At 36.4% G+C, this 23,191-nt stretch overlaps 1 protein-coding gene and 1 pseudogene across 1 annotated transcript; one reads left to right on the forward strand and one right to left on the reverse strand.

Moving 5' to 3' along the window:
- Nucleotides 1-7,030: 7,030 nt before the first annotated feature.
- On the reverse strand, nucleotides 7,031-8,966 carry LOC145042693 (putative UPF0481 protein At3g02645 pseudogene; annotated as a pseudogene).
- An 8,683-nt stretch (nucleotides 8,967-17,649) lies between these two features.
- Nucleotides 17,650-19,987, forward strand: LOC145040089 (uncharacterized). Its single transcript, XM_078988071.1, has 7 exons — nucleotides 17,650-17,683; nucleotides 17,833-17,897; nucleotides 18,018-18,170; nucleotides 18,306-18,628; nucleotides 18,695-19,009; nucleotides 19,603-19,798; nucleotides 19,841-19,987. The coding sequence occupies exons 1-7, from the start codon at nucleotides 17,650-17,652 to the stop codon at nucleotides 19,985-19,987; spliced, it is 1,233 nt and encodes a 410-aa protein (XP_078844197.1).
- Nucleotides 19,988-23,191: the final 3,204 nt, after the last annotated feature.

Raw genomic sequence — 23,191 nt, forward strand, 5'->3', positions numbered from 1 at the left:
TTCGACATTAGTTTAGTGCAAATATCATTAAATATATTTGAAATAATATTATAAAGGGATGTTTAGTCATTTAAGTAAATATAGAGGGTGATTTTTGAAAATTCAATTACTATAAATAAGAGCCTCTGGGTTCTCATATTTCTTGCACCATTCTCGTGATTCAGGAGTCTTTCTCTTCTTATCCCGTAAGCATTTCGGTCCCTCGTGATTCGGCTTCTCTTGCTGTAGTTTTTAGTATAGTAAGGTTAGCGCTCAAGAATCTTTTTTAGAAGGATTCAGCGACGAAGTTCTGCCCTGCAGATCCCGACTCCTAGCAAAAACCCCCTTGTAAGTAAGTTATGCTTACCCTATTTTAAATATATCTTATATTTAAAATTAGTATTGTTATTATGAACTTACAATAAATATTTGGGCTATTATTTTGACTTATATAAGTGTCGTTATAATATATTTTTAACTACTCGCAGTACGATGAATCTTATTTAAATGGTTGCATAGGGTCGGGATGATTTCAGTGTGGATTAGTAGTCCAAATTTTATCAATAAACATGATTTTGCTAAAACATAATTTGTGTTCAAAGTTCATTCTATGGAAAAAAGTTAGATAGAACATTCATAAAGTAGATGATTAAGAAAGTATCCCATGAAACGGGGACAAAATTCAGAAGTAGATAGCATGTTCACAAGGGTATGCTTCTAAACCCACTTTTTGAATACCTTATCTCATATGCGAATGTGCATTACATGATTGTATGTTCAAGAAATTTGGAATTATTTCCACTTACCTCCCAATTGTGTGTGTGTCTATATATATATATATATATATATATATATATATATATATATATATATATATATATATATATATATATATATACACACACTCGAAGAGCAATGTAACATCCGAAAAATTCACAGTAAAGTTTTCATTTTTAAAATAATAAGCAATACAAATAAGCTGTTCCAAAACCAATCAAAGTGATTAGATCATGTAAACATCAGAGTAAACGTCATAACTAGTCAATGTGAAAACTTTGGGGGATGTAGTGCAGTCACGTCGGGCTCTTCCCTTTAGAACCTGAACTACCTAAAACCATAAACATAAAATTGTAAGCAAAAAGCGTAACGAGTTCCCTAAAATACAACATACCATAATTATAATAGAGATTGTTATGTGCTAACCATATTATAATTTCCATTATGTCATGAGCTGTATCATGGTCTTTGCTTGGTAGGGGCCAAAACCTTGGTCTTACAAACAAGTGCCCAAATCCACCTTTTGGTCTTCCATGGAAGTATCATAAAGACAACTAGCATTATATATATATATATATATATATATATATATATATATATATATATATATATATATATATATACACATGGAAGTATCATAAAGACAACTAGCATTATATATATATATATGTAACCGCCAAGGTCCAGACCATGGACTTGCACAAAATTGTTGGGAGCCATATCTAGGTCTTCCATACAATTGCCAGGTGCCACCACTTGATCTTTCTACATAGCATAATCTAGTGGGCTATCATTGGTCCCTTTAACACCCAAGTATAATGAAGAGACTCACCTGAGTCACAAAGCCAACAAAAAACCTAGCTCAATGTCATGCTAACCATAACTAATAGCTCTCACCATAAAATATGGGTGTTAAACACCTCATATCAATCCACACAAGGCAAACCCTAAGTCTACCTTCTAAAAATAGAAATATGACCAAAAGTCAACCTATGCCAAAAGTTAACAGTCAAAGTTAATGGCTAATGTTGACTTTTTTCAACCGCCACATTTGTGGCGTTCCCTGTCCACATCGGAATCCTCATGCAATTAAACAAATGGGAAATTCCCAGTCATCACACTATGGTGTTGGAGGCTTATTATGAACCCTAGAAATGGCTTGGAGGGGTTTAAATACGGATGGGACTCTAAAATAATTATGGACTTGGGACAGAAAAGCTGTCATGCCGTGGCAATCCTTAGCTATGATGTACCGATCCAAATTAAACATGTGATCCTCCAAACCGTTTCCACGTCGTGGCACAGAGTTTCAACCAAAACTCCATCTTTGGTCACTGATAAAAGTAAGCTTAACCGATCCAGAACACGGGTGTTACAAGCAAATAGGAAATAACAATCAAATCTATATTAAACAAACAATCATGTAATACATGTTCACATCCTATATAGGAAAAAGTTATCAAAAATAAGTCCCAAAACAAGGAAAGCCTGAAATGATTTTCTAAATCAATTTCAAACAAATATTTCTAGGCTTGTGGTAATAAGAATGAAGACAAACAAACGAATAAAATTTGGAACTTTTTTTGTTATTTATAACATCTTAATTTTGTATATTTTTGTTATTTATGGTATTTGATTTGTTTTAAGTTTTCTATAACAACATTATACTTTAAATATTACATTTTTTCTATTTAAGCATTGTATATAAATTCAGGTATCCATATATAATTTCATGTTTTCATACATACAAATAAACATTATACATACATACAATCCACATTACATACAAATACACATATACTTTAAAAACCATTATCAATAATGGCATCCTACTTTATTTTTTTTTCCACTATAGCATTGCAATATGTACATTACATTTCAAAATTCAAATATTCATACATAAGTTATACACACATACAATCTATATATCATACATACATACAATCCATATTTCATATAGAGAAATACACATTATACACACATATACATACAAATGCACATATACATAAAATATACAGACATGAATGTGGAATATACAGACATAAAATATTTCACATTCATGTCTTCATACATATAAATACACATTATATTTACATTTAGATAGATATACTATGCAAATACACACACACACACACACATATATATATATATATATATATATATCATATATACACATATATGGAAAACTTCACATAATAGACATAAGTACACAAATTTTGCAAATAATCTGAAAATTAATAGAGGAAGGAACTTGTGGTGGCCTGAAATTAATAATGGTGACCGAAAATCAACAAGGTGGTGCATTGTCGTACATGGTAGTGGATCCCATGACCATAACAACTAAAACAACCTGAAATCAATGATTTTTTTTTGGCAGTTAAATCCTATATAAACTGGAAATCATTGTTACAAGAGAAAGAGAAAGACAAATGAGGAAAGAATTTCACCTTAGTCATCGGAATTAAACAACAATCACTGGAGAAGAAACAATTGTTTTCGGTACCTCCTTAGTCTTCATCGATAATGTTACAATAGGGTAGTTTGGGGTAGCTTCATAGTAACCTTCACCAATAGTTTGGCATGAATCGGTGGAAATTTAGAGGAAAAACGAGAGGAAGAAAAGTGAAACAAAATGAGAAGATAGACAGTCACACCTGGATATATCTTTGACAAGTAATATCGACGACACTAAAGAGCAGAAAGAATCGATGAATAGTGACGACAATTAGTAAACGATGACGAAAAAAAGAGGAAAAATATTGTGGGTTTTTTTCGACTATTATCAGTGACACTGTCGCTAGTATTGGTGTCGTCACTATTGATTTATACAAAACGGATGCCACCAACTCTTGGATTATAGACAGTTCGAACACAGACCGAATATAGAATGTTTCACAAAAAGGCTTGATGTGGATCGTGTTTTACAGGCATTAGCAGTGATGCTTTACCGACAACAAAAACTTTTAGCAGAGAGTCAAGCTTGAGTCGCCGTTAAAAGTCTTTGTCGCCAATAAAGGTGTCGCCGAAAATGACATGGTTTCTTGTAGTGTATGGAATAATGTAAAATTTTGATTCCTCATTTTCCCGTAGGGATTCGTTAATATTCAACACCTCAAATTAATTAAGTCTTAATTAATTAAAAAATAGTTTCTAATTACTTTATTAAACATAATAAATCAATACAATGCTTTTTCTCCTTAATTCCTTTCTCTTTCAATTCCTCAAATGGGTCATGACGGAAACCCGAAAGGACCGTTGGGATAGGAAATGTGGCATTTAATATAGATATGGCTCCATGGGAATGGTGGTGAAGGTTTAGATACGATCATGGATCTATTCGGAAGCATGTTATTCATCAATTCATGGTTCCGATGGAGGCATTTATCGAGACTGATTTTTTGCTAAAAGATAAGGGACGTGGGGTACCATTAATCATATTCCTCGACTTATATTAGACCACAATGTGGACTCAACAAGCTCTTCAATTATCAAAATGGTACTTCGTCGTGGCTTGGTGATAATGATGAAATATACTTGTTCCCTTCTCTTAGGAGGATAATTGATGACTCTTTGTTGGACCAGAATCTCAGACTACATGGAACAGAGTTTCTCCTGCGGAAGCAAATATCCTGGCATGGAGAACTAGACTTGGTAGGCCTCCCACCCGTTTAAATATTGAGTGCATTGGTCTTAATACTATATCCACCATTTGCTCTCTTTGTAATATCAAGACTGGAAACGAGAAACATATATTTGTTGAGTGTTCTACAATAAATGAAGTGAAAGCCTTACTAACAAGTGGTGGGATGACATCCCAAAGATTGCATATTCGATTCACGGCTCTTTGAATTGATTGCTGATATGGTTACTGCCCAGAAAGTTCAAGCGGGCATAATGGTTGTTTTTCTTGCTCTTTTTTGGGTAATTTAGTAAGATTAAACTTCTTTCTTATAATTGGATAAAAGTTGGAGCTATGAAACATTTGGCCATTAACTGGTTTAATTAGTGTAATACCCTTAAATTTGAATGCTCAAATGTATTGTAACTCTAGCTACCCGCTAGCCCAATATTAATAAAAGTTTATGTCGTTGAAAACAAAAATATCAATAGTTAATGATCCTGGACATTCGTTCCAATAGCCTCAGCGGAAGTTGGAGAGAGAGAGAGAAAGGGATGGGGGAGAGAGAGAGAGGTGCGACGATGTGAAACAGGTCACAATGTAAAGTATGTTTAAGAAAGAACCCTACAACGATTCGCTATAGCCCACACCAAAACGCCATCGTTTTTTTATTTAAGAAATATCAGAAAAATAATTAAATACCAACACATGTCATGTTGTTGCATCAGAACTTGATTCAGACTAATTGGAAGAAGGTTGCTTATACCAAAGCAAATATTTTGGCATGGAGACTAGACTTGGTAGACTTCCCACCCGTTTAAACATTGAGTGCATTAGTCTTAATATTCTATCCACAATATTCCTTCTTTCCAATAGCAAGATCGAAAACTAGAAGCATATCTTTATTGAGTGTTCTACAATAAAAGAATACAATAAAAGATGTGAAAGAGTTCGTAACAAGTAGTAGAGTGACATCCCAAAGACTTCATATTCGATCCAAGACTCTTTGAAGCGATTGCTGACACTGCTTAGAAAGTTCAAGCGGGTATAGTGGTTGCTTTATTGCCCTTTTTTGGGTTATTTGGTGAGATTACACTTCTTGCTTATCATTGGATGAAGATTAGAGTTATGAAAGGTTTGGCCATGAACTGGTTTTGATTAGTGTTATACCCCTAAAATTGAATGCTCAAATGTCCTGTAACTCTAACTACTTACTAGACTAGTTTTAATAAAAAAAAATTATCTTGTTCAAAAAAAAATACCAATAGTTAACGACTGTGAACATTCTTTCCAACAGCATCAACGAAGGTCGTCGAATTCGAAGCGGAGCTTGGAGAGAGAGAGAGAGAGAGAGAGAGAGAGAGAGAGAGAGAGAGAGAGAAAGAGAGAGAGAGAGAGAGAGAGAGAGAGAGATTACATGTGACATTGTGAAACTGGTCACAATGTAGAGTATGTTTAAGAAAGAACCCTATAACAACGACATGGTGTTGCTATAGCCCAAACCAAAACGTCGTCATTTTATTTATTTAAGATAGATTAGAAAAATAATTAATACCAACACATGCCAACAACATGTCGTCTTTATAATCCATCCCATGATCGATTTATCTCTATACGATGATGGTGAATGCATAATGTCTGAATAGTGGTGGCACCAAAAAAATAACAATAACAGTGAAATTCATATTTCAAAAACGTTGCACATAATAGAAAATTAATTTTTTTATATTACGAGGTTGAAATGGTGTAGTGGCCTGGGTCCCTCGGGCACTACATAGGTTCGTCACTAATGGATGTCATGTTGTTGCTATAGATATAAACCAACTCAACGTTGTTTTGTTTTCTTGTACAACTATATTTTTCAAATATTTTTTTACAAGCATATATATATATATATATATATATATATATATATATATATATATATATATATATATATATATATATATATATATATATATATATATATATATATATATCAACAAGTCATCAACATATATTTCATAAACATGGGTAAAATGTTTTCGTTTATCCCGTTACCTATTGCGACAACTTTTCGTGGGTGTAGACTCTGAGGTCCAAAGATCATGGTCAACCCTATGGTAACGACATATCCAATCTGAAGCAGCGTTACCTGCTGTCGGTATGGGTGTCATCGTAGAGGGGTATTTGTTGTAGTGGTTTAATGTAATGACTTTTTATTTATTTATTTTTTATTTTGGTAAAAAAACTATTTTTTTTAAATTTACTGATTAGTAAAAACCATTTTAGTGACAGAAATATGCATCGCTAAATGCATAGGTAATTCGTTGGAAAATACCTTCCATCGTCAAAGAACGTTTTGTGGATATACTTCTGACAGAAAAAATCCGTCGGTAAATCGTCGAAAATCTGTCACAAATAATTATCCACAAGGGTTTTTAGGACCACCTAAATTCGGTCGAAAATATGTCGATAAGCGGTTTACCAACCGAATATCGTTGAAAATTGGCGTGAGAAACCCCTTTTTTCCCGGTAGTGAGTTATCATTTTTATTTCAACCTATAACGTTTTACAAGATTAGTTATTTTATACAGTATAATTTTATTTTCGTACTTGGAAACAAATATGCTTTTTGTGAGACCATGAATAAGCTTTTGAAAAACTTTAGTGTAATAGGCACAAATTAAGCTTTTCTGTTATTAAATTTGATACAGATACATTAATGCGAAAGCCAATAGCAAAAATTTAAAAATAAAAAAACTACAATCCAAATTCGAGCCCTAAATAGCTTTTAGTTTGAACTTTCTAAATAAAACACACACACGCACAACACAGTCACTCCACAGTCCCTTCAGGTATTTCTGGTAGCTGATTGACCACACGAGCACAGCTGTACACAGAGCACAGAGCTTGTACAGTTGACAACAACAACAGAAACAAAGCAGCCAACAAAGTGAGAATCCTCCACGATGCAAACACATACTTCTTCATGAATTTAGACAATTTCACTCTCCATGTTTTAGCATACCTTTTGTTCACATCTTCAATAACTTTATCCATTTTCGGAACTTTAGTTAATTTCACAGATTTGCTCATGCCATTCCATAAATCCGCAACCTCCTTTTCACTCTTTAAGTGGTTCAAAACTATCCCTCTTTTACTCAAAAGCTTTGCGTCTTCTTCAGTATCGATTATTCCGTTCATTAACTCGGTGTAACGGGCCACCACCAATGGCCCCGCCGCAACACAGGCTTCGTATGCTACCAAGTTTCTCAAATAAACTTCTGTGTTTACGTCCAGATTGACTACTGGGAGGTATAGTGTGGATGTTGTGTTATCGAAGCTGATTCCAAAGATTCCGCCGTTAATGGGTGAGAATATGATCCCAGCTTTTGCCATTTCGGTGACTGACGGGATCTTTATTTCCTCTATTAGTGGCACCTTGGAATCGTTACTATCGTCTTTTGATTTCTCCTCTCCTCCACCATGAAAGTTTCTAAGCATGGTTTCTACGGGTTCTTTGAAGAGTTTGAGTATAGGAAGGTTAGACAAGATCTTCCATGGCAGTTTCATTACAACTGTAACTGGCTTGCTGAAAATTATTTTCTTGAAAATCTTTAAGAGAGCAGCGTTTGATTTGGAAAGGATTTTCCAGACAAAATCCATGAACTGTCGAAGATCACTAGGTTTTGCGAAAGATTCTTTATCATGATCACCATCTCCGGTTTCCTCGGTGATACCTTCATACTCTACCTCTATGGCTTCGATATGGAGTTCTTTGTTGTTTGGTACAGTCATGTGGTAAAGAAAGTCGAGAAGGTGATCGCAGTCGTCGATGTCAATATCAGGCAACTCTTGTTCTTTAAATGGAGAAAGCTCGTGGTACAACCCCATCAGCATCAACTTCAAAGTCTCTGCTGCGGATTTCTTTTCATTATCTCGAAGATTTTGCTCCAACATCGTCTTCATCAGAAACAATGGGATTTGGTTCTCCACCATAACCAAGTCACGAAGAATCGCCATATGAGACAGTTTCTTCGCGGAGGCATCCACCAAATGAGACATCGAGGATGAAACCTTCTCAAGTGTTCGACGTTGTTCTTTCATGGAATACACGCGAAGGAACTCCAGTAAAAACGCCATGTCAACAGCCAAAATCCAAACCAGTACCTCTCCAGACATATCAAGAAATTTATGATAGCTAGCACGGATTCTAGCCTCATCTTGTTTCATCATCGACTCCACGATGTATTCGAAGCTAGTATTCATGAATTTCTGGGTACGTCGTGCTGCATCAAGCTTGTACTTTTGCATGTCGTATACCTCCTCGCGCCAATGGTGGAAAGGACCTAACGCTACTTGCTGTGGGATATAGGATTCAGGATCAGTGGCAAGGAGTACTTTGGGACAGTGTAAATACAAACCGGAATTTTAGATATTTCTTCATCATCGGGTTCGACGATGGATTTACGCATGCTTTTAACCCATCCTTCTTGATCAATGTTGGACTTGGTGAAAGAGTAGGAACCGGAGAAGCTGCTTGATGAGGATATCATGGGGATGCTTTTTAAGATAAGAATGGTGTATGGGGTGTATGGCCTTACATAATCTTATATACACCCAAGGATTTGTTTAATACACTGTGTTGGCGTGATTTACGTGCTAGATATTTCAAGGGAACAAAACTTGTGAGTGGATTGTGAAGACGAATAAAGTTAATTTAATACTTTTTTGAATATGGTTCTTTTGTTGTTTACATTCTCTTTTTTCACATATAAGACGACAAATATAATATTTTATGTTTTTATCCACCATATTTTAAAATTTATAATATTTAATTGTTTGACAAACAGTATTATACTTTTTTTTTTCAACCTTATTCCTACAATGCAATAATTATACAAATTTGAATGAAACATATTTTGTATAAATTAAAAAAAAATGTTTTCTCATTAGGTTCAATATCTACAACTTATCATCCGAATATAATTGAGTTTAATCAATTGAAATCTCAACTACGTTCAAGCTTATTTAACATTCTATTAAACAATATATTGTCGATACCCGAAGCAAATTAGAATATGACAAACTAAGCAATGACCAAATTTGTAATAAGAATGCTAGAGAAGGACTAGTTGTGAATATTTAAAAAGGGTATAGTTGCAAGATTGGATAAATGGTGCCTAAACTATCAAACTTATAGGTTTAGTTGCCAAAGTAGATTAGAACTTGATATAAGAACTAGTTACTTCACTCTCCTTCCCATTTCGTGTACCCTACATTTTGGAGAAATCAAGAGGAAGAAGCTATGGTGAATTTATTAGAGGAAGAGAAGGATTGACATTTAAAGTGTATTTGCTTGATTTTCAGATAAATCGGGAGCATTAGAGCTTGGAAAGGTAAATTCCTCCCTTACATTCTTTGTACGGTCAAATTAGGGTTTAGATCCATCCGATTCATGATTCACGTTCTAGATCACTAATTAGATATTGCGTTCATGGAATTCATGTTCATATATGGATATCATGATATTACTTTTGATAAAAGTGGGCTTACAAAGTTAAATTGATCATGGTAAAGAGATGACAAAATTGGGTGTTTGTTTAAGTTGTATATCGCTCTAAGAAGTTATACATTAATTTCTAGTGAAAGTAGTAAAATTCAATCAACATATCATGAAGTAGTTGTTGGTCTATATGTTGGACATTAATGGGGTATGGTGTCAACCCATCTACACCGCTCGCTTAGATACAAAAGGCCTTATGCAGCCTATAAAACCAACAACTATGGAGGGAAAATACACAAATAATACTATCCTTTCCTAAAAAAGCACCTGAAAATGTATACTCGAATAAAATACATTGTTGGTACAAAAGCAATATCCCAAAAATTTGTGGAAATGACGAAGTAAATATTATTCTATAAAAAAATAGTAACTACTAGAGTATAATGCCATTATCTAGAAAAATGAAAAGATCAAAATCCTCCTTAAAAACATAAATACCCTGTAACACTCGTGTTCCAGATTGTAAGCCTTTTGGCCTAAAGGAATACAGATAGAGTTTTGAAGAAAACTCTGTGCAACGACCTGGCACAAGGATGACCATGATGAGGCCATGTTTATAAGGGACAGACGTTTTATGGAGTCGTCACGGCGTGACGTAAGACCGCCATGGCTTGGCAGTTGTTCAGGCCTAAATCCACATATTTTTAGGGTTTCCCCCATATTTAAGCATCTTTACCCCATTCTAGGTCTCTTTTTCAGCCTCCATCCCTTCATTTAGAAACCCTAGCCTCTCTTCCATGGAAATGAGCTTGGTGGCTTAATCTTGAGGTTAATGTCTTCTTTTTAGTGAAACTTGAAGAAGAAAGAAGTTCATCTTGGTGCAAGGAAGCTTTGAACAAGCTTGGATCCAACATCCTCTCCATATTTATGAGTTATTGGAGGTATAAAGTTTATATCATTAGCTTTGTGTTTCTTCTTTGATGTTTGAGCCCATTTTTGGATGTGTTGGTCCCATTCTTGAGTGCTCATGGAGTTTGAAGAACTCTAGAGCATGATATGGTTTTCTTATGGTATTGAACTTCTAAGTTAGTGAAAAAAAATGTAACATCCATAAATTTTATGTCAAATTTAAACTTTTTCAATCATAAATAAAAATCAAACAGCACTTGTTTACAAAAATGTTTTCAAATCAATATCCATCAGAGTGTCCCAAAATCATAACATAAGGATGAGGAGCGGTACGGTCACGCCTTCGCCTTGCCATGATCTCCTGAAGTACCTAAAACAATAAACTGAAAACTGTAAGCCCGAGGGCCTAGTGAGCTACCCCCAAAATACCAATACCATACTGACAATACCGTATTAGTAATAATCAATCAATCAATATGCATATTAGGCCATCGGCCTGACTGGATCGCCCTACCGGGCCTACAGTCTGTTTGGATCTATCCTGAGCCTTCGGCATGACTGGTCCGCCACGTCGGCCTACAGTCTCCCCGGACCGCTCATAGGGTATGTTGGCCTTCAGCACAAAGCATGACCGCCTTAACCCAACAAACAAACAAATAACCATGTGCGCATAACTATTATATACTGGCATATACAAACATCAAACAAATCTATCTCACTGATCATCAATCATAGAATTCTCCTGTAACTAGAGTATCGACCTAGCAGGTCACTAACATACCAATCCCTACGGATCATAAGAGCATAACGTACTGTCTACCCTGATTCTGATCTAACAGATCATAGATGTAGCATACCATAACAATAACAACTAAAGAGCCAACCTTGGTGTCGTAGAACCTATCGATATAGTAAGGATAACTCACCTCGTAGATGTCGACTCGAAAAGTAAACTCCAACTCTCGGATCACTTGACACAGGCTCCACCACCTAATATCATAGTACAACATACTCATAAGTCCTTAATCTTATAAGGTACTCCATAACCTACTAGTCAAACCTCCGGTCAAAATTAAAGTCCTCAGTCAAGGTCAACAGTCCATGTTGACCTTAACTCGCCGAGTTCCTTGAAGCACTTTCCAACTCGCAGAGACATCGAGGTGACTCTTCGAGTTCCTTCAATTTTCGATCAAACTTTAAGGCCACTCGTTGAGTTTCCTCCTTGCAACTAGACGGATACACAGACATACATATCCTAGAGAAAACTCATCCGACTCGCCGAGTTGTTCTTCAACTCGCCGAGTTTATGGCAATCTTCATTAGACTCACCGAGTTGTTCATCCAACTCGTCGAGTTCACAGCCATATTCATGTGACTCGCCGAGTCAACCTTGCGACTCACCGAGTCCATTCAGTCCTTTTTCCATATAAACCTATTTTGAGCCATGCAGCGGCTCTAGATCATAAATCCAAGCTTCTAGGTCATGCTTATCACGTAAAGTTGCAAACTTTATGTGCATGCATGGCTATAAAGGCTCTAAACGCCTATTTTAAGTTCTTAATGGAGCTTCATGCTCAAGAGGGAGCTCAATCATGACCAAAACTGTAACTTTATGCTTCTAGAACCCAAGGAGGGTCCAGATCTGAAATTACAACCTCAGATATAGCCTATTGCTCATCTTACCAACTTAATATTCCACAAAAACCCTAAACTCAACCAATATAAGAGATCTACCAGGAAAAATGGCGATTTGGATACCTCTAGAAGATGATAAATGAGATAAGGGTTGATTCCCACACTCTACCTGCTCCAATATCCTTCTCCTCCAAGCCTTCTACTTCCATGGATCCTCTTTTCAAGCTTCAAACACATAATGGGCACATACACACGTATTAGGGTTCTCAAGGACTCTCTAGAATTGTAAAAGAGGACCAAGGGAGGCTACGATTCATTTAAATAAGGTGCAAAACCTCGGGATTTAGGGTTTCATCTGCCAGCTCCTACTCATCGAGTCCTAATATGGACTCGTCGAGTAGGTCACTTAACACGCGATCCCACCCGGCTGCTACTCGTAGAGTAGGGCTTAACCCAAGAAATCTTATTTAAAACAATACCTGAGAATCAGGGCGTTATAAAAAGGTCTTAGCTTGAGTGTTCTTAATCCCATGTTTGAGTTTTGGTCATATTAAGTGCTTGTTGAACTTAGGGCTCATGATTTTACCTTTGTATGAGGTCCTAACGGATAAAGTTGGAAACTTTATCCATTAAGTCTTTAAGAAGTAGTAGATATGATGTTTTTGATTTAGATCTATAAGGATTAAGTGCTTAGTGAAGAAATGGTGTAACACCCCAAAAATACGAGCCAAAAATTTCATTTTTGAAAACATAAGTTTAGCAAAACATTCGAATTAAATGTTTACTGATCATAATATTTTAGTAAGATATCGCATGTCTGGAAAACATTTCATAAAACATAATAATGTCAGAGTACAAATCCCCCAGGAATATCTCATGACGCGGAATACGAAGCATGTGTGTGATGGACCGCTACCGCGCCAGCTCCTTCCCCTTCGAAGAAGAGGTACCTGAAACCAAAACTGAAAACTGTAAGCACGGAGCTTAGTAAGTTCCCCCAACCTACCACATACCATACAATCACATAGCATGCATATATCGTCAGGCATATCTGGGTGCCCGACCTACCCCTTTGGTCCTCTTGACCGGATACTGTCTAGCATAACTGGGAGCTTGCCTCCCTTTCGGTCCTCTCGACCGGATACTGACTAGCATATCTGGGGGCTGGTCTCCCCTTTCGGTCCTCTCGACTGGATACTGGGGACTATTTCACCCCTACTACTACCACATAACACATATATCTCGTAATCTATCTAGCATGGCTGGGCATGACCGCCCCTTCGGCCCTATCGACCGGTAATCTGGGGATTATCTCCCCCTACTGTCACTAGCTCATAGAAGCATATCATACTAGCACATAAACATATCACAGGTAGTAGCAACCTTAGATGAATATCACAGAGACAATCATCCATCACACAACTCCTACTGGTGGGCCGGCATTGTGGCCGTAGACCCACCGCTACTGGAAGGTAACTCACCTCGTAGTAGTTGCTGATCTGTGTGGGAATAGTCTGTCTGTCTTCTGCTGCTGCTGCTCTGGAAATCCTCCGGCTGTAATTCCCACCAAACACTTAGTCAAATACTACTAACCGCCCTCAGGGTAAATTGCCCATTTACCCTTAACAAGTCATGAGTCAAGTCACAGTCAACTGCCAGTTGACCAGACTCGCCGAGTTGGCTTACCGACTCGCCGAGTCCCTTTCTCTACACCCAAGTGCAATAGTCCTTCATCCTACTCGCCGAGTTGTATGAACAACTCCCCGAGTTCGCCTTCATCCGAAGAACACTCTAAGTTGTGACTCGCCGAGTTGTATAAACAACTCGTCGAGTTGTTCTTGAGACAAGAAGATTTCCATGAACTCGCCGAGTCATGACATTGACTCGCCGAGTTACTTCACTATGACTCACTACTCCACCTCGCAGACACAAAAAAGGGGAACAACCCTGGGACTCGCGACCCGACTCGCCGAGTCAGATGAATGACTCGCCGAGTCGGCCACATGCAAAAACCATACACGCGATTTTGCTTGGATCCAACTCATGCCATTCATAGATCTGGGTTCCTAGGGCCTGGTTTACACGTAAAGTTTCCAACTTTACGTGTAGAAATGCATAGAATGGGGATTAGGGGAGAAATAATGGCTAAGAAGGTAGATCTAGGACATTCCAGCAATTTACTCCCGTAAAGGTTATAGATCTGAGCTTCTGGAGCTTAAACATGACTAGTTCTAGCTGATACTCAACCTATTACGAATTCCACTTTATGCACAAGCTTGGAAAAGGTTCAAGGAGAGCTCAAAAGGTGCTCTAATGGGGTTTTAAGCATGCAAACAGAATAGAGTAGAGATATACCTTAGAGAACTCTGAAATAGCACCAACATATCTGGTCTCCTTCTACTCTTCTTGCTCCACTCTCCTTCTTCTCCCAAAAACTTCAAGGAATCACTCTAATCACTTCAATCTCACAAGAAACGAGTTAGGGTTTGATGTAGGGTGCTCTGAGGGTGAAAGGGGGCGAGCTTGTGTCGCACAAGGTAGCTTAAATAGGGGCAAACCCTTGGAATTAGGGTTTCATCAAACAGCGGTGACTAGCTGAGTCCAGGATATGGACTCGCCGAGTCGTCAACTTAAGCGTGCCCCCAGACCGCATCCCTACTCGGCGAGGCGGACCTACAACTCGCCGAGTCCAAGGCTAAAATGACAATTACATAGATAATTTTTTATGTACCAGGAACCAGGTGCTACAAATGGCATGGCAGAGTTTATAACCTTTACTGTTTTATCTTGGCATGGCTGAGGAAGGCCACGACATGCCAATAACCTGAATGTTAACTATTTGACTTTGACCGTTAACCATTGAATTTTTAACAAGTTTAACTTTTAGTCAAACTTGAGTAGAATTCAGTATTTGGCTAAGGATTGATTCGTTTTAGCTTTATAAAGCTTGGATTATCTGTTTTGTTGCTAGGGTGGCGGTTGAGCTTCTGATGAGTAGTTTAAGTGACTTTGCTCACTATACTGTAGGACACTAGGGATTATATGTGCTTGTAGTCTTTGTGACTCTTTGTTGTATGCAGGTGTTCCTGTTTTCTATATATATGTGTGGTGAAATAGACCCGATATAGCCTTGTGCTGACATCTGAGTTGAAATAGACTTAGGGGAGAAATAGACTTAGGAGTGAAATAGACCCAGTGCAACCTTGTGCTAACATATGAGTTGAAATAGACTCGGGATGAAGTAGACCCCAGGGTGATATAGACCTGGTACAGCCTTGTGTTGAGATATGAGTTCAAATAGACTTTGGGTGAAATAGACCTGGTATAGCCTTAAGCTAGCATATGAGTTGAAATAGACTCGGGGATAAATAGACCCAATACAGCCTTGAGATAACCTATATGTATGGTATGTGGTATTTCGGGGAACTCAGTAAGCTTTGTGCTGATGGTTTTTGGTTTAAACATTTTCAAGTACTTCAAATTTTAAAAAGAAGAGTCTTGCTTGATCGCATTGCATTCCCTGAAGATTTATTCCACAATGATTATTCATGATTTTACTTTGATGTTTTGAGAATACTTTTACTCTAATTGTCTCTTGTAGATAGTGTATGAATTGTTTTGACTTATTTAAAGTGAAATTTTTACTTGATATTTTTGGGACATTATATGTAGGTATTAGAGCCTTGGTTTGATAGATTTGGTCATGCTCTTGGGTGTGTTTAAACTCAAAACTGAGGAGCTAATAAAATCTTTTAAAAGAAAATAAGTGTCCAAAAAGGTTTCAAGAAAAGGGATGTGATGCAAGAAATCAATCGAGCTCAAGTAAGTATTTTCCAAAATACCCATACATATGTTATGCTTATTGTTTTTACATAAGTCGATATTTCCATATTTATACATATTTTTAGGCAATATTTGAATACATTTTGATTAATATTCTGGTTATTTGCATAGATAAATGATACTTATAAGATTACATTTGTATTTTGCAGCTAGAGTGAGCATTCTTGAAGAACAAGGTCTAAAAGCGACAAGAGATTGAACTTTGGAGGCTTGTAGAATTGAGGAAAAGAAAATCCACATAAACAGCTGACGCTAAATCGTGGACTTCAGTTACACGACGTAGCATTGAAAATTCTGGAAGATGAGTACACACAAAGTCAAAATCCTCGCCTGATAAGGATTCATCCCAAGGCCATGACGTAGAGTCCTAATCCACGATGTGGAGTTAAATTTCTCAAAAAGTATATAAATCATTGGTACTTACGGGTTTAGGAGGTTGGCTAGAGATTAGGAGTTCTAGAAGACGAATTTCAGAGATAATTAAGTGAGCAATCAAGCATTGGTATTGAAGAAGGATAGAAAGATCATTACTTTACTTTTGATTTGGTATAATTCATTATGTCTTTATTAATTGAAGTCGTGTGTTTTATTTTAGCCATGAGTAGCTGAATCTAGCGGCTTTTGTTAGCTAGATGAAGCTGGAACTCATGGTTTGGTTATATTAATATAGACTTTTCTAGTTTGTTAATGTTTTGTGTTTGATGATTTATACCCAACATGCTTAATTTAACACTAGATTGCTTTAATTCATATTCTGTGTAGGTTAGTGACCATTAATCTTTATGAATTTAACTACCTAGTAATTTAGTAAACATTAGATTATTAGAGCTAAGATTGAACCAATCTTAGATAAGTATTTAAAGTATTGAATTAGTTGTGCTTGAGAACTCATATTATGACCATAATTGTATTTGTTAATTCAATCTTACATAGTTCCAATCCTATTTAATAATTAATTTTGTGTTAAATTATGTATGACCATGCATAGCTCTACATGAATTAATTCAATATTGGTAAATTTGGACTTGAATTGCTAATAATACATTAATTGGTAACCAACGAGAATTGTCATAATTAATAGTCAAACCATTAAGGGAAAGTGGATTCAAACTAACTGAAGTATTTTTAATAATTGATTGAATTGTGTTTGAGAATTTAATTTTATCTAAATTTGCAATATTAGATAAAAAAAATCCCTTTTACTTTTGTTAGAATTTTAGATTAATTTAATAGTAATTAGATTAAATAATTATTTTCATTCCCTGCATTCGATACCCAACTTTTTTGCTATACTATTTGCGTTGGGTACACTGCCCTAGGTCAAATAGCTGGTAGGAGAGTAGGTAAAATTAGGTGTAGCTATTTGCGCGCATCAAGTTTTTGGCTTTGTTTTCGGGGAATGCCTTTTTTGATTGATGATTTATTTGCTTTAGGTTAATCGATCCTTTTTGTGGGGTAAAACCTGCAAAAAGTTAATTTTTGCATTAGGTTTTGTTTCAGAGCTCAATTCACAACATGCGCCTTAAGCTCACAACGTGAGTCCAGTCAGTAGTTTTTTTATTTTTATTTAGTTTTTGTTCAGATTTACGTTTTTATTTCTTGTTTTTTATTGCAATAGTTCGTGACCATAGGTTCAACACACATTTGGTATGACCGCATGAAGATCCAGAGTCGGCCCTTCATAGAAAGACAGACAAAAATGTAGAAGAAGCTAACCTGCCAAAGAAGTTAGCTTTAAAGGACCTTAAATATGTTTTTGGAAATAAGAAAGGAAAGAACGTAGGTGAGTCTAGTTGTCAAAGGAAGGAAGAGAGAAAAATAGAAAGCTTTAACAAAAATCCAAATCCAAAAGATACTGAATACGAGATTGAACCCGAGTTTAAAGAAAGCGATTTCGAGGACGAACCAAAGAACGAGATGGTAGACATCGTTGATATGTCCATGGGAGCATACAAGAAGTGAATAAGAGATGATGATGGTCCTAGTTTAGTACAACTTGCGATTCCCGCTGCTCCAACATTCAAGTTGAAAGGACACATTCTTATTGCACTTAAGGATGTACCATTTTCTGGGAAGGATCATGAGGATGCTTACAAGCATTTGGATGAGGTCAATGACATTGTAGATTATTTTAATGTCCTGAATGTTCCTAGAGAGACTGTTTTGTTAAGGATGCTTCCCGTTACTTTTAAGGGAGCTGCAAAAGATTGGTTGAAAGCACTTCCACCCGGTGCAATTACTACTTGGGCACAGATGCGTGAGCAATTCCTAGAAAATTTTTGCCCACCATCAAATATATCTAAACTTAAGAAGCCAATAGCCAACTTTGAGCAATACGCAAGTGAGTCGCTTCATGAGGCATGGGAGTGTTACAAATGGTTACTAAGAAATTGCCCTTAAAATAACCTTGACATACAACAAGAAGTGTCTATCTTTTATGACAGGGTGAATGTCATGACAAGGCAACTCCTTGATTCTCAAGTACCACTTATGAATAAAAATCCGGGTGAAGTAAAGGAGTTAATTGAAGAGTTCTCAAAGCATTCTCGTGAGTACCATAATCCAAGACGTGATGGAGCTAAAGGAATTGGGGGAGGAAATTCTGAAGACATGGCTGTTGTACTAGCTATGCTTGACAACATGGACAAAATAATGACCAAGATGGATCAATCAGTTCAAGCTATTAGAGTTAGTTGTGAAAGATACAATGGTCCATACTTAACAAAAGATTGCCACTTGGATAAACATGGAAATAAAAGGTGCATGTTTGCTACTCGAGAGGGGATAAGGATGATAAAAATTGGAGGAAACCAAAGAAGAAGTGGTTACCATATGATAAATATAAGAAGCTGAAAGATGAAAAATATAGGCTAACTGACCAAGTCTTCTACCAAAAAGAACAACCACCTCCTAAAAATAAAGTTGATATTGAGTCCATGTAACATAGATGTATGGAGGCTTCCGAGAAAATACAAGATGTGACAAATGTAGTGATAAGGGAACATCAAAATATCATGAAGGAACAACAAGCCTTACTAAGAAATCACCAAGCATCGATAAAAAAATGTTGAAGTCCAACTAGGTCAATTAACTACTTTTGTACAAGAAAATTTATCTCCAAAAATCCCCGAGAAAAAGCCTCAATCATAGGTAATGGTAATAGAAACCAAAGAGGATACCATTTCTGAGTTCCTTGAATCACTTCAAGTCGATCCACATCATACCAGACCAAAGGCAAAGAAGTCTAAACTCAAAGAAAATAAAGTTTCTGAAACATCGAACTCACGATGTGGGGATCCCATCTCTATGTAGTGGGCTAGGTCTGATCAGAAAAACTTAGATAATATTCCAGCTTATCTCCTCCTTTACCATTTCCGTTACGAGCTCATATTCACCCATTGGAGAAGGAGCATTTGAAGTTGATGCAACATGTGAAGGGTATTTCAATAAATACTCCTTTTATTGAAGCATTGTCTAAAGTTCCTGAATATGCCAAATTCTTGCAAGATCTACTTGACACTCGCCAACAATTACAGAAGAATTCCAAGGTAATTCTTAATGAATAAAGTTCTAAAGTGATTATGGGATAGTTACCAAAGAAGATGGGAGATCCTAGATGCCTCACTCTTCCATGTGAGTTTGTGAATAGTCTGAAGACTTATGCTCTAGCTGATTCTGGAGCTAGCATAAATCTAATTCCTTACTCGTTCTATCAAAAGCTAAATCTTCCAATTTGAAGGCTACAAGAATGACAATTCACATGGCTAATCATTCAGTGACATATCCTAAAGGCATTGTAAAAGATATTTTGGGAAAAATTGGGAAATTTGTTATTCCAATTGACATTGTTGTAATGGACATGAAAGAAGACAACAATGTCCCAATCATTCTTGGTCGCCCTTTACTAAATACTGCTAGAGCCCTGGTTCATATTCTCAAGTCCAAACTTACATTGAGAGTTGGAGATGATGTAACTACTTTTGGAGTAGAAGATGGTTTTCAAGGAAATGATATTGAAGGTGAATTCTTCAACATTGATTTAGAAGATGAGCTTGAAGTGCTAGAAAAGTTAATGGAAGAAGAACTTAAGTCAATTCAAAACTTTAACATACCATACCAAGAGCATCGATTCCACTTGTTTTTGAAGTAATTGCTTATAAAACTCCAACATCTTTGGTAAGCAAAGAGAGTGAAGAAGATTTAATATCAAGTGATGAAGACGAGGTTACCTTCGAAGAAAAGATATTAACTTTGGAGAAGAACATGGTACCCATGGAGCTAAAGAATGAGGAAAAAGTGGAAAATAAATTTTAGGAGAATAAGGGAACTAAGAGAAAGCTTGAAGAAAATGATGTGAAGGAAAATAATTCTAAAAAGGCTTATCTTTGGCAGAAAAAGGTGCAATTGGTGATAGACAACCCGACAAATTCAACGTGGGGTGGCATGAAGTCCGGCTCATGACTCCAATAAAAAGATGCGCTTCTCGGGAGGCACCTTGAGCTTGGTTTGAATTTCTTTTAGTTTTTGCATTTAGTTTAACTTTTGCATTTCTAGTTGATTTTTAGGTTAATCAATCATCTTAATTATTTTAGAATTTGGTGAAAATCAAGTGTAGGGTCCTTAAAAATTGAGTGGTAAAATAAATTAAGGTTTTTATAGTAAAATAGACATTTTATGTGTAAAACCTCGACACCACATCATGGGTCAAAAGCCCACTTCATGGTGAATTCAATTAGCCCGATCATTCTAAGCCTAACTAACAAGCACATGACGTGGCCTTTAAAAAGACACCATGGGGGGGGGGGGAGTTTATACTAAACCCTTTAACCATCCCCATTTGTTTACTTTCCACACGCACGGACGAAGAACAAAATCCCCACATCCAATTTTCTACCATTTTCTTCCAAAATTTCATGCATTCTTTGTCTCCTAACAACATTTGGTAAGTATTACATCCACTAATCTTATAACTTTCTCTCATTTTATGCATTTGGTGGTTAGGGTTTATTTAGATATGAAATACCCAAAATTGAGTAGTTTGATTGATGATTTCCCACTGCATGTGTGTGACAACCCGAAATTTTCTATCCCGTTCAGTCTAACACTTCATTGAAAGTCAAACTCATTCCTGCTATCATTTGGCACAATTTGAGGTCTATTTGAGCGTTCTAAGCCTTGTACACTTAAAGGATAAGTTTCGGGATTTATCTGCTGAAGCTATAGTACAAAGAACAGGTGTATAACACCTTGACCAAGATTTCACGGTCACCACAATGGAGTTTGTGGCTGTAAACTCCATGTGGGCCGTAAACTCCACCTTATATGATCAAGTGAAGGCCATTTGTTCATTCCTTTCTTTTCCTTGGCTGATTGACTCCCAAATCCTTTCAACTGTCATCCCGATCTTCAAAACTCGTAAGTTTTTTGCCCTAACTAGTTGATATCTTACTTGATCTAGTGATCTTACATGATTTCATCCATGAAATCATTCCATTTGTGTAGATCTTCAAGTTTCACTAAGAACACCAAGAATACACACTAGTGTTCTTGGCCAAAACCGACCATTCAAGCTCCTAGATCATAAGTACTCTTGTTCTAACTCGTTGTACACTAGGTTTAACATGTTAGACCTTAGAAACATCAAGAATCAAAGGATGAATTAGAGTTTACGGCCAAGGATATCCCAAGGCCGTAAAATCCCTTTAAGGGTGCAAAGATGCCCTCTTTTCCTTCCTAATGACTAGAACTTAGCCTAGAACCAACCACCATTAAGCTAGGGGCCTTAAAACATCAAAAAGACCATGAACCATTAGAGTTTACGGCCGTAATCAGATGGAGAAATGGTCCATGGGACGTAAACTCCACAAAAGGGTGAAATGATGCCACGATCACTTCCAAAGGCTTAGACATGAAGTAGGAATACTTTTATGACTTATAGGCTTCAAAACACAAAATGGTAGAAGTACCATGAGTTTATAGCCGTAAACTCATGGGTTTACAACCGTAAACTCCAAGGGAATTGGTCCCAAATCTGTAAACTCATAAAGAGTTTACCATTGGACCCTAAACCTAAAATCCAAGTCCTACAACCCTTAGATGCAAGCCTTAAGACTTATAGCACTTAAATCAAGTGTTTTACATGTCTTAGGATGCCTTAACTTGTCTAATTAGTGTTAAAATCACTAATTGTATACATACATATGTCTTTATATGTTATTAGGATCATTGTGTGTGTTAAAGTCTTCACTTGACACCTAGCACTTGTCTGACACTTCCATACAATCCACTCACTATAGGTGACTTCATATCCCTTAATTAACATTTTAAATGTTTTTAAATGTTTATAAATGCTTTTAGGGGGGGGGGGGTACAAGTTGAATCATGGTAGTTATTATATCAATCACATGTTATTAATAACTAGCATACAAATGGATTTACTACACTTTTAGCTGTTTACTCAGTATACTACTTCCAAATGACTCACCAAAACGTTTTTACATGTTAAACTCTTTATCAAACTGTCTTACATACTGTAACTTGCCTTTAAAACTTGGTTACAATTGGGTTTCAAACAAAGGATTTCATATACTTTAAACTTTTCAAACTCAAACAAACTCACCACGACTGTGACAACCATATATTTTCCAAAAGCAGTGTAATACTCAAAAGACAAACACAACGAAAACTATTTACAAACAACGAAATTAACCTCAAAAATAAAGTGTTTAAATATCTAAGTTGGGATACATCAAATGTTAGATATCGTGCCAAGGTTTCCAAAAACATAAAGAGCGTTCAAAACCGGGTTATATTGAAGAAATTATAACCACTCGTATATTTACGACACACCGTTAAAACGCTATTTAACGTAAAAAGTGAAATTTCAATAAAAATGCATTTTAGCCTTAAGTATCTAAACAAAATATGTAGAGTTCGTGAGA

Source organism: Lactuca saligna, chromosome 4, assembly GCF_052625555.1.
Source record: "Lactuca saligna cultivar CGN05327 chromosome 4, ASM5262555v1, whole genome shotgun sequence".
Classification (NCBI taxonomy): Eukaryota; Viridiplantae; Streptophyta; class Magnoliopsida; order Asterales; family Asteraceae; genus Lactuca; species Lactuca saligna.

Excerpts from the sequence above, each read along its gene's own strand:
- LOC145040089 (XM_078988071.1), top strand. The coding sequence starts at position 17,650 with ATGCCTTTTTTGATTGATGATTTATTTGCTTTAG. Across the intron at positions 17,898-18,017 it reads ATAGGTTCAACACACATTTG|AAAGGAAAGAACGTAGGTGA; the intron begins GTATGACCGCAT and ends TTTGGAAATAAG. Across the intron at positions 19,010-19,602 it reads GATAAACATGGAAATAAAAG|CTTATCTCCTCCTTTACCAT; the intron begins GTGCATGTTTGC and ends ATAATATTCCAG.